The 18,619-nt window shown below is 46.9% G+C and overlaps 1 protein-coding gene across 14 annotated transcripts in view; it reads left to right on the forward strand.

Moving 5' to 3' along the window:
• The window catches only part of mcf2l2 (MCF.2 cell line derived transforming sequence-like 2), a 113,773-nt gene that overhangs the window by 24,000 nt on the left and 71,154 nt on the right, over positions 1-18,619 (forward strand). For 9 of the 14 annotated variants that reach the window (XM_040183357.2, XM_078107538.1, XM_040183360.2 and 6 more), the window contains 13 exons: positions 1,530-1,613; positions 2,473-2,587; positions 3,423-3,513; positions 8,612-8,731; positions 9,300-9,416; positions 9,512-9,661; positions 12,207-12,331; positions 12,418-12,532; positions 14,272-14,391; positions 15,294-15,485; positions 16,616-16,807; positions 16,879-17,065; positions 17,511-17,614. In XM_040183357.2, the coding sequence (XP_040039291.1) occupies positions 1,530-1,613; positions 2,473-2,587; positions 3,423-3,513; positions 8,612-8,731; positions 9,300-9,416; positions 9,512-9,661; positions 12,207-12,331; positions 12,418-12,532; positions 14,272-14,391; positions 15,294-15,485; positions 16,616-16,807; positions 16,879-17,065; positions 17,511-17,614 (1,712 nt within the window). The remainder of the gene's footprint in view (positions 1-1,529; positions 1,614-2,472; positions 2,588-3,422; positions 3,514-8,611; positions 8,732-9,299; positions 9,417-9,511; positions 9,662-12,206; positions 12,332-12,417; positions 12,533-14,271; positions 14,392-15,293; positions 15,486-16,615; positions 16,808-16,878; positions 17,066-17,510; positions 17,615-18,619) is intronic. The other 5 variants (XM_078107532.1, XM_078107534.1, XM_040183361.2 and 2 more) reach the window with 1 other exon arrangement.

Consider the following 18,619-nt stretch of genomic DNA (forward strand, 5'->3'; position numbering starts at 1 on the left):
CAGTGTGTGTGTTGCTGTGGTCACTTTTTCCAGCTCCAGCTGTGGAGAAACTGCGTCAGCAGCAAATCAGAATCCAGAGGGAGGGAAGACAGCCTCTGTGGTCTTTGTGAGAAAGAAAAACATGGAGGGAGAGGCAAGCAGAGAGAGGGGGGAGAAAACAGTGTGTGTGGATCGTACCTGTGTGCATAGTCGTGTGTGTATCTATGGGCTGCAGTGTCCGTAGGGTTGAATGATCAGGTGGACGTAACCTTTATGGACCGCGTTCCTGAGCAGACCACGAGGGAGGGAGACTTTCATTGAGAGCGCTTTGCTTGCTTCCTACAGGTCGTCTTCAGACATTTCCCAAGTTGTTCCGCTTGCTTTACTCACGCTGGTGACGTTTTGACAGAAAATAACAACCAACAACCAAGTGAACTCAAATAAATGATCACACACATAGGGGGACACACACACACTGTTTTCAGTACAATGCTGTTTTGTTTTTGGGAGGACTTCCTATAAGAGAGTAAACAGCGCTGTATTCTCAGACATGTGTGTAAACAGCTTGACTTGTGGTCAGGCAACATTACATTGTGTCATCACACACACTCCAGACACCAGATCCTCAAATGAAGAACACACAGGTGGTTACTGCATGTTTGTTTGTCCCCCTGTCTGCTCCATTCATGTTGAAGGAAACAGGACGTTGGTGTGGACTGCATGAGTTTGCTCCCAGTGCCTCAGAGGTGAGGCCCTGGTGATTGTGACATGAGCCAGTAAGAAAAGCTTGAGGTACCGAGCTCAGCCATGAGCTGAGAGCAAAACACTCGACTAGATCTCCACTCTTTGCTGTCCTGCTCCTAAATGGTGGAAGGAGGTCTCTGAAGACATCAGGACCACAGAGAGCCTTCACATCTTCAGACTAAAGACACACCTCTTCAGAGTCTACCTCCACTAACACACTAACTAACTGTAGCACTTACATTGGACTTATAATGGTTCTTATCTACAGCAAGTTGTACATCGGCTTATTTGATGAAATTGCACTTTCTTGTTTCTTGTTCTTCTGATTTGTGTCCTTATGGTTGAAACGCACTTATTGTAAGTCGCTTTGGATAAAAGCGTCAGCTAAATGACATGTGATGTGATGTAATAATGTAATGTAATAATTTAATGTAACGTCTGACTCAAGTGTCACACCACATAAGTGATGAATAACAGCCTTCAATACATTTGACTTTTAAATCAGCTTTGGCTTTCTGCATGTCGTGTGGTGCAATAGGAGCTCCTCAGGTGATGTGGGTTTTGGTGTGTGTGATCTTTTGTAGCAGACACACCACACGCACACGCGTGCAGAACCACTTCATCATGTGAAAATATGACTGAAAAGTACTTTCTCAAATTGAACAAGTTCTGTGCAGAAAAAGAGAAGCGAACCATAGTGAAGCTTCCTTGTCGGTGTCTTTAATTGCTGTATGGATGGACAGTGGGGGCACAATTTGATTTGATGTGTCATTGGGGTTCAGCGGTGTCTGTGTTTCTCCCTACAGATGAGATAATGCAGCAGGAGATCAGGCCCCTGCTGGCTGAGGACATCATAGAGCAGCTGCATCTCCAGTTTGCCTCGCTCTCAGGTATGTAGTCGGACCCCCCCTGCAAGTTGTGACCTCATGTATTTAAAGGGAAAGACAGGGAAATAATTAATAACCAACGCCACCAACCCTTCTTATTATTACAGGCAATGCAAAAGCTCTCCTTTACTGGATATACCTACATTACCTTTGGGGTAGGTGCAGGGACAGTGGGCAGTCAATCACATAGAACTGTCACTATTGATACAGCTCCAAGCATATTCATCTCTTGACCACAGTTAAAGAAAAGGACCATGGAGAAGATTTCTCACCGTTTCTTTTGGCCACCAGAAGGCACTTCAAAACTGTTAAGATGACATCTACTGTACAATGAGTGTTCTCTTCACAGAAAACAAGTGACAGAAGAGCTCCAGCTCAACGTTGCCATCTTGTGTCTATTACTTGGAAGCAGAAGCGTTCACATGGTTTCCAATGATAAACTCATCTCAATGGGGTACAACCCCTAAAGGAATGATAGACTAGTGATATGGGATTTGCATGGCCAAGGCAAGTGAATCAATATTTGTGAACATAAACAACTCAGTTATCAAACTGATGCCTTCAGGAGCTCCTACACATACAGGGAATGGATTGTACCAATGGGATCATCTATTCGATTGTTGTGTTATCAGCTCTGAAAGAGAAAATGGAACTTTATACTAAACTGTGCAACCCTGCCCACTGTCTCACTGTCACCAGCATCAGGATGAATGGAGGAGAGCGGTTGTGTTATAAAACACGTGTGACATGATGTATTTACAGCAAAGAGCTGGAGGGAGCGGCCCCATCCTGTCAGACATAAGTCGAGTCCGTTCTAGCAGGCTGGACAGTGAGAGAGCTCTGTGTGGTGTTTGTGTTGCAGGAGGAAGAGGGACAGATGGTGCCCCCATCATCATCTTCCCAGAGTTCTCCGGCTTCAGCGAAGTGCCAGAAGATGACTTCCTCAATGTTGTTACCTACTTGACCAGCATACCCAGGTACACAAACTCTGACGCGCACACAGAGTCTGAAGATGTGAAGGCTCTCTGCGGTCCTGATGTCATCAGGGAGCGTGTTCAGCTCTGGCCCAACTTGAAATGGCCTAGTACCCCAAAGGACCCATGGGACAACTCTTTCCAACGAAGATTAAAGTATATTTTCTTCCCATCATTCTTTTGTCTGGCTGGTTAATCAGGTTGAAAACCTTCAAAACACAAAAACTAAAGTAAACTAAACTACATGTTATGCAAAAAATGCAACCAAATTTCATATAATTTCAACTAAACAAATAATCTTCCCAATAAGAAACACCAGGTCAGTGTACCAGTGGCTTCTTTGGAGTTACCATGAGTTGATTTGCTCCTTGTTTTCTGAGACTCGCCGTTCACAGGTGTTCGGATTTAATAACGATCAGCCGGCTGGTGGTGCATTCTGGGACCTGCAGTTTCTTTTGGTGCAAAGACAAGTTAACAGAAAGCTGAAATGTTTGTTTTTACCTGAACAACAGCTGTACAGATGTGGGCTGGAGGCTAGCAGGATTGCAGTTCCAAAGCATTGGAATGGTATTGATAACTGCTGGACATCCTTCTGCTCTCTTAACAGCCACCTTTTTGCATTCTCTATGTGATGTGTAGTTTTCTGATGTGATCTTCCACCTGCTCTTAGAAGATCTGTGTGTACTTATCATTTAGAAATACGCAACAAAACATCAAATAAAAAGGCCCATGAGGTTTCCTGAAATCAACACATATACAAACAGTTTTAGAGAGTAAAAGTGTCAATTTAACACAGACGCACAGTGCACTCATATGTCTTCTTACCCGATGTCTCCAGTTTGGATGCTGCCAGTATCGGCTTCATCATCATCATCGACCGACGGAAGGACAAATGGAGCTCCGTGAAGGCCTCTCTATCCAGGATTGCTGTAAGTTCTATATTTACTGTATGTGTACAGATATAGATGGATGCTAGATTTATAGATAATTAGGTTCCATGGTCACAGTGGTGGAGAGGCTGAGTGGACTGGTCAAAGTAGGACAGAGACACCGAGTGGACTGGTTACAGTGGGACAGAGACACTGATTGGACTGGTTATATTGGAACAGAGAGGCATAGTGGACTGGTTACAGTGGGAGAGAGACACTGTTTGGACTGGTTATATTGGGACAGAGAGGCATAGTGGACTGGTTACAGTGGGACAAAGGGACTTAGTGGACTGGTTACAGTGGGAGAGAGACACTGTTTGGACTGGTTATATTGGGACAGAGAGGCTGCGTGGACTGGTTACAGAGGGACAGAGACACTGATTGGACTGGTTATATTGGGACAGAGAGGCTGCGTGGACTGGTTACAGAGGGACAGAGACACTGTTTGGACTGGTTATATTGGGACAGAGAGGCATAGTGGACTGGTTACAGTGGGACAAAGGGACTTATTGGACTGGTTATATTGGGACAGAGAGGCTGCGTGGACTGGTTACAGAGGGACAGAGACACTGATTGGACTGGTTATATTGGGACAGAGAGGCTGCGTGGACTGGTAACAGAGGGACAGAGACACTGATTGGACTGGTTATATTGGGACAGAGAGGCATAGTGGACTGGTTACAGAGGGACAGTGACTGAGTGGACTGGTTATATTGGGACAGAGAGGCTGCGTGGACTGGTTACAGAGGGACAGAGACACTGATTGGACTGGTTATATTGGGACAGAGAGGCATAGTGGACTGGTTACAGAGGGACAGAGACACTGTTTGGACTGGTTATATTGGGACAGAGAGGCATAGTGGACTGGTTAGAGTGGGACAGAGACACTGTTTGGACTGGTTATATTGGGACAGAGAGGCATAGTGGACTGGTTACAGAGGGACAGAGACACTGTTTGGACTGGTTATATTGGGACAGAGAGGCATAGTGGACTGGTTACAGAGGGACAGAGACACTGTTTGGACTGGTTATATTGGGACAGAGAGGCATAGTGGACTGGTTACAGAGGGACAGAGACACTGTTTGGACTGGTTGTATTGGGACAGAGAGGCATAGTGGACTGGTAACAGAGGGACAGAGACACTGATTGGACTGGTTATATTGGGACAGAGAGGCAAAGTGGACTGGTTACAGAGGGACAGAGACACTGTTTGGACTGGTTATATTGGGACAGAGAGGCATAGTGGACTGGTTACAGTGGGACAGAGACACTGATTGGACTGGTTATATTGGGACAGAGAGGCATAGTGGACTGGTTAGAGTGGGACAGAGACACTGTTTGGACTGGTTATATTGGGACAGAGAGGCTGCGTGGACTGGTTACAGAGGGACAGAGACACTGATTGGACTGGTTATATTGGGACAGAGAGGCTGCGTGGACTGGTTACAGAGGGACAGAGACACTGATTGGACTGGTTATATTGGGACAGAGAGGCTGCGTGGACTGGTTACAGAGGGACAGAGACACTGTTTGGACTGGTTATATTGGGACAGAGAGGCATAGTGGACTGGTTACAGTGGGACAAAGGGACTTATTGGACTGGTTATATTGGGACAGAGACACTGTTTGGACTGGTTATATTGGGACAGAGAGGCTGCGTGGACTGGTAACAGAGGGACAGAGACACTGATTGGACTGGTTATATTGGGACAGAGAGGCATAGTGGACTGGTTACAGAGGGACAGAGACACTGTTTGGACTGGTTATATTGGGACAGAGAGGCTGCGTGGACTGGTTAGAGTGGGACAGAGACACTGTTTGGACTGGTTATATTGGGACAGAGAGGCATAGTGGACTGGTTACAGAGGGACAGAGACACTGTTTGGACTGGTTATATTGGGACAGTGTCACGGTGTGGTTTCACTTCCTGTTGTATTTTGTAGTTTTCTGCCACTCGTGTCCCCGGGTAACTTCACTTCCTGCCTTGTCCCGTCGTCCCCTGTGATCGTCTAATAGTTTCCACCTGTGTCCAATCACCTGCACCTCCCTTGTGTATTTAAGCCATGTGTCTCCTGTGTCACTTGTCGCGTCATTGTCTTTCGTCACACATGTTGCCTGCGGTTTTTCCTCCCGGTCCCTGTGTTTTTTGACCTTTGACTATTAAAGTCCTTTGTGTTTCCTGACAACTCTGCGTCTGAGTCCTGCCTCCCACCCGCAACCCTGACAGAATGACGCGACCGTGCCACGATCCATGCCCCTGACCCCCGAGCCAGTGCCACGATCCATGCCCCCGACCCCCGAGCCAGTGCCACGATCCATGTCCCCGACCCCCAAGCCAGCGCCACGATCCATGCCCCCGGCACCGGCCCCACGTTCCATGCCCCCGACCCGACCAGTACCGGCCCCACGTTCCATGCCCCCGACCCGACCAGTACCGGCCCCACGTTCCATGCCCCCGACCCGACCAGTACCGGCCCCACGTTCCATGCCCCCGACGCCCCCGACGCCCCCGGTCCCCGCTCCGAGACTCATTGCCCCGACGCCCCCGGTCCCCGCTCCGAGACTCATGGCCCCGACGCCCCCGGTCCCCGCTCCGAGACTCATGGCCCCGACGCCCCCGGTCCCCGCTCCGAGACTCAGACTCCCTCCCTCCCATCCCATGGTCCTCTCCCACCCTCCCGTTGGTGATTTGGGGGCCGCCTGGGATCCGGCCCTTGAGGGGGGGGCTGTAGGGTGGGTTATGGGGGGGGCTGAGCCGCCGCCGACTGCTGAGGTGTTCCGTGTCCCCGAGCTGGAGGCGACTACGGAGGTGTTCCGTGTCCCCGAGCTGGAGCCGACTACGGAGGTGTTCCGTGTCCCCGAGCTGGAGCCGACTACGGAGGTGTTCCGTGTCCCCGAGCTGGAGCCGACTACGGAGGTGTTCCGTGTCCCCGAGCTGGAGCCGACTACGGAGGTGTTCCGTGTCCCCGAGCTGGAGCCGACTACGGAGGTGTTCCCTGTCCCCGAGCCGACGCCGACTACCCCGGACGTTTCCAGTGTCCCCGAGCCGGAGCCGACTACCCCGGACGTTTCCAGTGTCCCCGAGCCGGAGCCGACTACCCCGGACGTTTCCCGTGTCCCCGAGCCGGAGCCGACTACCCCGGACGTTTCCCGTGTCCCCGAGCCGGAGCCGACTACCCCGGACGTTTCCCGTGTCCCCGAGCCGGAGCCGACTACCCCGGACGTTTCCCGTGTCCCCGAGCCGGAGCCGACTACCCCGGACGTTTCCCGTGTCCCCGAGCCGGAGCCGACTACCCCGGACGTTTCCCGTGTCCCCGAGCCTGCCATGCCAGAGACGTTCCGGAGCTGGCCAAATGACCGTCCGCCGGGCCGACCACCGGAGGCTCCCCGGCAGTGTGCCTATCCGCCAGGCCGACCCCCAGAGGTTCCCCGGTCGCCTGGCCGCCCGCCGGGCCGCCCGCCAGAGTTTCCCGGGTGGTCCGACCAACGTCTCGGGTTTCCCTCCCCCCCACCCCTTGTTTTGCTCTAGTGTGAGCCGCCTGGAAGTCGGCCCTTGAGGGGGGGGTACTGTCACGGTGTGGTTTCACTTCCTGTTGTATTTTGTAGTTTTCTGCCACTCGTGTCCCCGGGTAACTTCACTTCCTGCCTTGTCCCGTCGTCCCCTGTGATCGTCTAATAGTTTCCACCTGTGTCCAATCACCTGCACCTCCCTTGTGTATTTAAGCCATGTGTCTCCTGTGTCACTTGTCGCGTCATTGTCTTTCGTCACACATGTTGCCTGCGGTTTTTCCTCCCGGTCCCTGTGTTTTTTGACCTTTGACTATTAAAGTCCTTTGTGTTTCCTGACAACTCTGCGTCTGAGTCCTGCCTCCCACCCGCAACCCTGACAGACAGAGAGGCATAGTGGACTGGTAACAGTGGGACAGAGACACTGATTGGACTGGTTATATTGGGACAGAGAGGCATAGTGGACTGGTTACAGAGGGACAGAGACACTGTTTGGACTGGTTATATTGGGACAGAGAGGCATAGTGGACTGGTTACAGTGGGACAGAGACACTGATTGGACTGGTTATATTGGGACAGAGAGGCATAGTGGACTGGTTAGAGTGGGACAGAGACACTGTTTGGACTGGTTATATTGGGACAGAGAGGCATAGTGGACTGGTAACAGTGGGACAGAGACACTGATTGGACTGGTTATATTGGGACAGAGAGGCATAGTGGACTGGTTACAGAGGGACAGAGACACTGTTTGGACTGGTTATATTGGGACAGAGAGGCATAGTGGACTGGTTACAGTGGGACAGAGACACTGATTGGACTGGTTATATTGGGACAGAGAGGCTGCGTGGACTGGTTACAGAGGGACAGAGACACTGATTGGACTGGTTATATTGGGACAGAGAGGCATAGTGGACTGGTTACAGAGGGACAGTGACTGAGTGGACTGGTTATATTGGGACAGAGAGGCATAGTGGACTGGTTAGAGTGGGACAGAGACACTGTTTGGACTGGTTATATTGGGACAGGGAGGCTGCGTGGACTGGTTACAGAGGGACAGAGACACTGATTGGACTGGTTATATTGGGACAGAGAGGCATAGTGGACTGGTAACAGAGGGACAGTGACTGAGTGGACTGGTTATTACATCCGTCCCAACATAAGATAATTCTTTTTTAGACTCACAGGGTTCACAGCAGCGGCGGGTAGCGTACAATCAGGGGGCAGTCTAGTCTAAACGACTCTTAGAAATATGCAGTAGTAAAGATAAACACAATCTTCAACTGAAATGAAATATTATATATACAGACGGTGACAATAAAGCACTAGTTGACCTCGAGCCATAAGGCCATGGTTTGTCCATTGACTCCCATTGCACACATCACAAGCACTTTACTACGTGCAGCTCACAGACAGGATGAACCAACCAGTCCACTCAATGTTAGAGAGCAGTGGCCGGGATCAATATGCACTCACACATATCTGTCTCCATCAACATGAAACCACAAAGTCCTTGGCGAGTCCTTTTGGAGATCTGCTGCATGTCTGCCAGAACACACACACATAAATGGCATGTTGTAAATTGTTACCCAGGGGGCGTTTCCAGGAAACCTGCAGCTGGTGTTGGTGCTGCGGCCATCCAGGTTCTTCCAGAGGGCAATAGCTGACATTGGAATAAAGCTGCACAAAGATGACTTCAAAATGAAGGTACCGGTAAGCATTCATCACTACCAACTATGTAAACCCGGAGCTCGGGAATTGAAACCAGTCGCTGGAAACAGATAATGATACCTGCACTGAGAAGTCGTATTCATTACAGCGTGGCTGTGAGATCATAGTTAACATCCATACATGCTTGTAGCTGCTGCTAGTAAGTGTTTTCCAGGACTACACACTGCAACCACAGTGTTTAGAATGTTTGGACAACACATCTTCATACTCAGCTCGAGACCAAATGTCCACCTGGTGTGAGTCCATGAAGAAAGAGCCCGTCATTATACAGTAGTATTAATAGTACTCCACCTCACCTAAGTGCATTTCACACAGGGAAAGCACAAAGACTCAAAAGAAGTCTGGAATGTTGGTTTATGATGACAGTAATGTGACTAATAATAAAAAGAATGATAGCAGCTGTCAGCAGGTCATGGCAGGAGGCAGGAACATGGTCCAGAATAGAACCATGATCTATTAAACGTGTGTGGAGATAAAGCTCAAAGACTCTGTGGAAGATGCTGAATTAGTGATGTGCATTAATGAGATTTGTGTTAAATGTGTTTTGCAGATTGTGATGCTGAACTCCCTGTCAGACCTGCACGGTTACGTGGACAAAGGCCAGCTGACCCGGGAGCTAGGAGGAAACTTGGAGTACTGTCACAGTCAGTGGATACACCACCGAACTGTGAGGAACATATCAGGCACTTGACTAGTTTCCCAAAGAATAAGTTATAATCTAGGACGCTGCAGGTTCACACGTGGATCCTTTTCTCTTCCCAGGCCATAGAAAACTTTGCCATGACAGTGAAAACCACAGCCCAGATGCTAGAGAAGTTCGGGACAGACCTGGCTGAGACGGAGCTGCCCAATGACGTCCAGTGCACCAAAGACCTGCTCACCGCACACACGGACAAACACGGCCAGCTCAAGGTGATTCAGTACATGTAATACAGCGGTCAGGGACATTAGCAACAAAGAATTTGAGAGAAGGTTAGGGGGAAATGATTGGAACTGAGTAGCCAACAATGACAATAATACATTCAGAGTTTTTAATGTGAGTAATGGCCGCCTGCTTGAAACGAGGCCCGTTAGGGCCTGGTTGCCCTAGATGGTCGAGGTTCATTTGCTAATTGTAATGAAATTGTTGGTGAAACGCTACTGTTGGTTGTGGCTAAATAGATAGGAAGAGGAACATTATTTTCATTGTTGTTTGGTATAATAGGGTCGTAAAGTTTTTTTTAAGAGGTAATAGCCTATAAAACCCCATTTTGCACTCCTGATTCCCTCAAAGCTCACAGCACGGACAAGATGGTCAATTTTTGTCAAAGGTGAATCCTGCACAAAAGCACAGTGCAACTTATCTGTGAGCTAATCAACAGGTTTCTGCAATCCTACTGATTTCAGCCTTTTGTAAGATACTTTCCGAGGTTCCGAGACACACTACTGAGACAGTCTTACATTCACTATTGAAACGGTCAGTCCCAACTGAAATTACTTGTATGAATACATGTGAATATACATAGACATTTGAAACACTAATACAAGTATATATGTGAGACACATGTATCTAAACTTATATCAACATCTACCTTTATCTTGGTAATAATGTGCAAGAGATTCAGTTATCAATGTATAAGGCGAGGGGCCAGACTGGACAGAAAGAGGGAAGGAGCTGCCTGACTCAGGCCCAGATGGAGGGTCCACCACCTGTTGGGAAACTGATGGGGTTCGGGTGCGCTGCTACGAGGGTGGCAGTGACAGCGGGGGGTGTAGACAGAACAGACCTGGGCGGCAGATGCTGGCTCTGGGGATGTGGAACTGGTAAACACAAACGCGTTGTGTGGGTGAACTGGGAACGTCTGGAGGAGGCCCCGGTCCCAAAGATTTCCTACTCACACCTCCGCCAGAGCCCCGCTCACATTCCTGTGGACGTAGGGGACATTGAACCAGAGTGGTGTAAGCTGCGACAGTGAGTTGAGGCCTCAAGGTCTTAGGTGCATGAAGCGGCGGTAACCCTTGAGCCCCGTGGTGGACACCGGTGGTCAGGGAAAACCTCTGACTTGTGGGTTATGATGTCCGGTGGGACTCTGGAGGCAGGTGCAGTGTACCGACAGGCTCGAAGGGCAGCAGCCGCTGCCGTGATGGAGGCAAAGCAGCGAGTGCGGGCGGAGTTCGGGGTAACTATGGAGAAGGACTTTCGGTCGGCACCAAAGTGCTTCTGTAAGACCATCCGGCGCCTCAGGAGGGGGAAACGGGAACCATCCAAGCTGTGTACCCCCGGATAAAGAAGAAGGATGGAATGTAGAAGTATAACATTATAAATACATAATCTTTTCATATGTGTATGTGTTTCAGATACATACGTATGTGTTTAACTTGTGTCATCCATCCATCTTCAGCCACATCAAGTGGAAAAACCTGCAAAATCAGCAGTGTATCAAGTACTGGTTCTGCCCACTGTATGTTTGTGTGAGTGCTTCAGTAGTATGTGTGAAAGTGTCTCACTAGTAAGTGTAAGAGTGTCTCATTTTTTAAGTCCTAAACGTCTGTTCACGTCCCTCGACACTGACACTACGGCTGGATTTGAATAGTAAAATGTGCTCAGGAAGGTTCCTCACTGAGTGAAATTAGTGAAGTAGTGTAAGTGGGCGCCACGATAAGAGCTGCTGAGGAAATGCTTCCCCACTTAGCTCCTTTAGCATAGGAACCACCCATTACAAAAGGAAAGGAGACAATTCTGTCCCATAATTCCGTGTGCTGGCAATAGTTAAATAGTGACGTACCATTCGGCTGTTTATGAGAAATAGCGATCATGACGTAGAAACGTCGATCATGTGAGTAAACGTTATCAATATTGCAGCCTTGTTAATAAAGTTACACTTTGAACCTGGTTATTTATGTCGTCTGCATGCTCAGCACTGTAACAACATGTAGGTGCTTCTTTGTAGTCCATCTTCGGAGAAATTGTAGTTTGGCCGCTGCACACGTCTGTCCATCATAACTACGTAGCTTAATGGAATTCTTCTTTTCCTAACTCCTCCCAACACCATCTTTTTTGACCCTGTGACATTTTCCACAGAGGTCAAGGAATAGTGGTTAGGAATAGACGTTAGGGGGCGGAGAGCAGAGAAAGAAGCCAGATGATGTAGTAGATGCAGGCAAAGTCTGCATATGGAGGTCTGGGTGGATGCACGAGTACAACAAACCCAAGACTTGCACCCGGTAGACCGTTGTTTGTGTCCTGTGTAAAGGCAATAGTCAGTATTGACTTGTCACTTTTAAGGGATGGCATTTGCAGTTTGCCCCATGTTTCCCTTTTTATGAGCAAGAAAGCTTAGGAGAGCGACCTCCACCTAACCCTACCCCAGCATTGGACTGGACCCCAGATGAAAGGCAAATGGCACTTCCCATAACATGAGACAACAGTTTGTGAGCTGTTTTTCAGATGGTAATGCAGTTTCTGTCTCCAAACCAGGATGAACTGAAGCTGGCTTTAAAGCAGGGCACCACCTTGTTAGGGTGGATCAAGGAGCAGGCAGCCAGGTCGGAGAACCACCAACTCAACACAGACGAGATGGAGAACCAGACCACGGTGGAGAGGTGAAGCATCTCAGTCCCGAGATGGTTACGTAGTCCTACGGTAACTCTCCCTGTGTTTGTAATACACTTCCTGTTGTGTGTGTCAGGTTGCTGGCCCAGCTGGATGAGACGGAGAACGCCTTTGAACACTTCTGGTGTAAACACCATCTGAAGCTGGAGCAGTGCCTGCAGCTACGCCACTTTGAACAGGACTTCAGAGAGGTACATCTGTCGATCTGTTTGTCTCCTCTCACAAAGCTGTACTCTGAAAAACATGCTAAACCCTTGTGGCTCACTTTTAAAAGGTGTGAGGTCCTTTGTACCCTCGCCACGGCCGGAGGCGAAGAGTCAAAAAGAGTCGACTGGCTCGAGTTTAAAAATCAAAAAGAAGTGAATAACTAACAGAAGCAATACAGTTACAGTGAAGTATGATATGAATAGTACAATATTTCACAAAATATAAGTAGAAGTCCTGTTGTCCAGTCTCATATGACCATCAATATTGGTTCACAGGAGGCCTCTGCCCGCCTCTTCTCCAGCTCAGCTCTTCCAACCTCCTGGGGGGGCGTGTCCTTTGTGCTGTAGCCGCATGTGATTGGCTGCACGTTCAAGCCCAGCTCCTCCCTCGTGAATGCCTTTCTGGCATCACATGACTCCCTCCTGATGGTGGAATCTGAATCAGTACATTCAATGATCACACCTTTGGCTTGAAGCTTCTTCATGTAAACATATACATAATATTGATATTATCTATTAGCTAGTACACTTTACTAATAACATATCTTAAATCATCACAGGGCATTACTTTTTAACCATTAGGGTTAACTCACTTGTATATGGGCCAAAATCAAAACATTTGCCTCGCACTGCTGTCCCACATTCTTTTGCTAATAAACGTCCAAAAAATTGTCTTTGGGGAAAAAATGTGGAAGAAATCAAGGAAGGAATACGACCCTTCCCCTGGGCCTTGGCGTTACATTGTGGCAGGATGTCACGTGTACAGTGTTTTACTGACTGTAAATTGTGTTTGATTGTTTTTAATTGCAGTTATTAATCTAGCATGCTAATGTAATAACTAATATCTAATAATACACAAAGTACAATTCTAACACTACTATCATTTCCACCACTAGGCGTACTCGTCTGCTGGACTCCCCAACAAAGGCCACTCTGATTCTGTGAAGGAAAAAAATAAAGTTCATTCATTCATGATGAATACTAATTTCATTATTCTAATCTTATCAACGGCCGCTTTTGTTCTTACATAATCCCACTAAAAAAAAAGGATTCTATTTCGCAAATGCCAGGAGGATTTTGTTCCTATTTGGGAATACATCAATCATATGCAACACTATTGAATTGGATGGATTCCAATTTTCTGTCAGATAACAAAAAAACACTGTGATTCAAGGACCAAAAAGTCCTCCTTCTAAAACTGCAGTCAAATATGATATCTTAGTATTTAGGCCAAAAGGTTAAAAACTAAGATAGAAATGGCCTAATTACAAAATCAAATCTCGAAACCACAGGTCGCAAACTAATGCATGACGCCGCTGGGATTGTGTCCACCTCCACAGCGTAGTTGCCCGTAGCAACAAGAAGAAAGTCTCGTTTGTTGTTACGGGTCGTGTCTGTATTTGAGCGTTACGTTCGCTATAGACTTATTGGAGCTGAGATGGAATTTCCCAATTTTGAATAAAATCTCAATGTATGCAGTATGCATTGACACAGCCAAAATCTTAATTTAAAAAGGCCAAATATGTCTTGGGTGACACATGGATGTCAGCAGACTGCCCGGCTGAGTCAGATGGAAGTTGTTCCATCTCCTGACGGACACCTCACATTCTCATAATGGTCTCACGTCACATCTCTAACGTTGGATATGATCAGTGGAAGAAAAGAATCTAACATAAGTGGCGGACATAACCATTGTCTTTGTCTTTTCCTCTGTGCTTCTCCAGGTCAAAGTGTCTCTCGACAGTTTGATGGACATTCTTACCAGCCTATCAGATATCGGGGATTGTGTTGCCAGAGTGGAACATCTGCTGAAGGAACTGAAAGCACTGGAGGAGAAGGCTCTGGTTAGTCTGTCTCTCACACATACACAAAGACAACACACACACACACACTACCATGTGTGCGTCTGATGAAGTCAAAACCAAAGCCATTCTTACTTCACCCTTTATAATGCCTGTATAAGATCATTATTGTTACTGTTATTAGTAGTAGTTCAGCCATGCAGAACCATGAATGAACAATCAGATGACTGTTGGGGAAACAATCAGAGGAACTAGGACCTCGTTGTGTGTTCCTACTTTATTGTCACCTGTTCCCTTCACTCATTCAAACAACGAAGCTTTATTAACAAACTATTAACACGTGTAGCTGCAGGTTTGATGGCTTGATAGAACAAGAGACACTCTGGACAAAATATTCATGTTTTATCACCTTGTTGCTGAACTTGGAAGCATTATTAATACATTATTTCCTAATAAATTCACTAATTACAACTTCAAAGCCCTCCGTAAACTGTGACTTCTTTTTGAATTTAGTGCCCCAGACCAATTGTTACGTTATGTTAATATGCATATGCCAACATCCTCACTCTCCAACAAAGTGACAAATGTTAAAGGCTGCATACCAATATGCATGTCTGTGGTGTTGCTTGTTGGTACACTGCCATACAATACATCCAACAGAGGTCCAATCAGTTCCTTATCCTTAATGCATTACATTACATTACAGGTCGACCCAATGCAGATGCAACACTACTCCACAGTGCACCGCCTTCATGTCGCTCCATTATTGCGAAATGTTAAACTCGCATAGCGAACATAACAGCAGCATTTTTCCAGGGGAGTGAATGCCGAGCAATAATATATTACATCACATCAGCTTGATAAAGACTCTTTACCATTGCAGAGAAAGCAATGTGTATTTTGTAGATTGTTGTAAGAGGAAAGTCCAAATGCTGTTCTTCCAGCCCACACTGGAAAAGGCCCAGCTCCACGCGCTGCACGGGGACCAGCTGATCCAGAGCAACCACTACGCCGTGGACTCTATTCGACCCAAATGTGTGGAGCTCCGGCGGGTCTGTGACGACTTCAGCAACGAGGCCAAGAAGAAGACGGACCTTTTGTCCAAATCCCTGCAGATTCACATGGGCATCGAAAAGGTGAGCATGTGGTACGACCGCAACACATCTACAGGGGACACCTCACTGACAAGGTTAGGTTTTATTGCTCAATGTGCTCAAGGATAGTTGTTAGAGCGGTTGTTGGAAGAGGGAGATAAATGAACACAAAGACCCACACTAGAACTTTAAACAAGTGTGTCCACTTCCAAAGGGTAAAAAAAGGTGGAGAACTTGGAATTGATATGAAAAAAATAATGACACAGCAGAAGAAAACAAGTGGAAAAGGAGGACAATGAATGAAATGATTTAATTCTGTATTAGCTGGTTACACTAATACAATGGCATGCGATCTACTGGCACTGCTCGACCAGTCTCAACTGACCCTTTGGCCTCCCCTGTTCCACATAATGCTGTCTATTCTACCCTTTTTTGAAAGAAAGTAGTTTTGAGATGACATGCATTTATTGTTCACATTAAACAGCCGCAACACATAAAAACAAGGTTAATGAGAGTAGTGAAACCGGCCACAATGACACGTCACATGATGAAAGAGCTTGTGTATTCTTCTCTGGTGTCCGAGCAAATGGAGAACATTAGATCCAAACAGATTTCCTGGTATGTTTGTCTGTGTGAGAATCAGACTCAAGAATGGGCCACTTTTGCTGTGGTTACATTTAAATACCAATAAGTCAAACAAGGAACGCATGCAGTATTTTGTCTTTTTGCCTTCACTGATCAGCTGTATTTCCAGCTCCTACGCTACAACTTCTGTGGTTCCAGTGACAGATATTTGCCTGCATCTCCTGCACGCTGCCTTTAACTATAAATATTCTGTGCAGCAGGATGACTGTTCATTTATAAAACAAAAACCTGATCATCAATACAAAGATCATTTGACTGATGCAATTCAGACAAAGTTCTAGACATAGTTCTTGAAGGGTTAGGGTTACAAGAGATTAACTCGAGTGAATGAACTCATACCCATGACCCTAATGGAACTAAAGGAACGGTGGTTGGAATACCTCCATAACTAGACTTCAGTTTTAAGTTAAGTTATTTTAAGAATCTTAGTTCTGAGTTTTGGTTAGCAACCACTGAATGGAGTGATGACACACGGGACCACCACATGGAGGTAGCTACGTTGAAATCTCGCCGTGTTTGGGTTCCAGGTTAACCAGTGGTGTGAGTCTGGCATATACCTGCTGGCCTCCCAGGCTGTGGATAAGTGCCAGTCCCAGGAAGGGGCGGAGTTAGCACTGACTGACATCCAACACTTCCTGGAGTCTGCAGAAAAGAACCAGCTGACTGAACTCAGGAACCTCCAAAACAAGTATGAGGTTGTCCTGTCCGATGATATCAAGGTACGGTGCACCAAGGATATCCTGGAAAATAACGATGGAGCAGAATTGATTGTGATGCTTTCTACCTGCAGGCCAATGTTCTGAAGGCACTGCAGCGCCTAGAGGACGTCCAAGAGATGTTTGAGAAGCGGCATGTCAGCCTGAAGAGGCTGTCAGCTAAACAGACGAGACCTGTCCAGCCAGTGGCCCCACGGCCCGAGTCCTCACCTAAACGTCCCTCACCGAAGAACCCTCCAAGAACAACAGGGAATCAGCAGCGTGAGTTGAATGTTGCTATGATCAGCTCATTCTTGCATTACAGGCGTAAACTGTTTAAACCGAACTGCAAAATTCAACAGTACCATCCTCATATTGTGACAGGAAAGACCTTTCACCTTTAACAAACAGGATACATATGTGGCTTTTTTCAACATCCCATTACTGCACTCAATATATTTCATTAGAGATAAGATAAGATAACTGTATTGTTTTGGATTGTTTTAGGACACACCACTAAATAGCTACTAATATTAATATTGTTTGCAATAAGAGCTGTTTGAATGTACTTGAGCATAAGGTGTCTATCCATGGGACAGAGAGGATGCGGCGCATTCAGAGCGTCCAGAGTGTGTCGCGTTTGGTGTGAATGCAGCATAGGGATTGGCAAACTCTGGAGAAGGAATAACTGAAGTTACTTGTGATGTGTCCTCTCAATTTATGGTAGTTCTGGCTCGCAGAGCGGCTGATAACTCACACAGTGGCAGGCAGCCGCTGGAGGCTGATCCCAGCAAGAAGAGGATCACTCGCAAGGCCAAAGGAGGAATCAAGGTACCTGTCTGTTCAATGGGTTACTTTAATGACTTGTACTGACTAGGACACATAGCAAGCATAGTGTTGATTCCAGAGGCAATCCTGATAATACAAAGTAAGATTATCCTTTATAGGTCCCACAGCAGGTGAATTCACATGAATGATACAGGACTGACTTTTAATAAGACTCAATAATACACTCTTTCATACTTTTTTACCCGGTTAGTGAAGATACTACTTCCGTTGTCACACACTGCAAGAAAGAGAAGCATCTAAACTGTATTTACAGACATGGGACAGAAGCACTGGTTGGTCACTGAAAGTGTGCAAGAAACTGCCCAAAAGTTAAGATGCAGGGCTGATTTGTTACAGTTTTAGCTTATTATCTAGTTATAACACTGATGTATGTTTAGATTATATATTATTCATTTATTTTTTTATGTATATGTCTGTGAAAGTGGCGCTTCCACTAGCGAGCAGACATTTAGCCTGGACGTTTTACAAACCGCTGTCTTTTAGGGTTAGTGGTGGTTCTCTTCAGACCGGGTGCTGCAGGGTAGATGTTGAGATTGAAGTAGCCCTGGAGTGAGCTTAGCCTAGCAGCTAGCTTAGCCTAGCGGTGTGTAAAGTGGTCCGTTTGCCACTTGCCCCCCTCCACACATTGAGGAATTCTTCTGCATAGTTCTCTGCTGTCTGTTTTACTTCCAATGCAAAAATCTCCCTTTATCTTCAACTACTGCCTTGCTCTCTCCGATCTAATTGTCTGCAGCTAGCGCTGATTTTCATTCCGGGTCAACTTTCTTTACTTTCGGCACACCGGAAGACTGGAAATAAACCAGAGCTACCAACTCTCACGCTTTGTGACACACGCTTTTGCATGTTTTCACACGCACTCACGCCACACAACCAATTTCTCACGGCAAAGAAAATATTCTGATTTTGGCCCGAAGCGCGTTGGTTCCTTTTCAAACTCCCCGACGATAGAAGGCGCTAAGGAGCGCGTCTGTAAACCTATTCGCTGCG

The sequence above is a fragment of the Gasterosteus aculeatus genome, chromosome 8 (genome assembly GCF_964276395.1).
Source record: "Gasterosteus aculeatus chromosome 8, fGasAcu3.hap1.1, whole genome shotgun sequence".
NCBI classification, from domain to species: Eukaryota; Metazoa; Chordata; class Actinopteri; order Perciformes; family Gasterosteidae; genus Gasterosteus; species Gasterosteus aculeatus.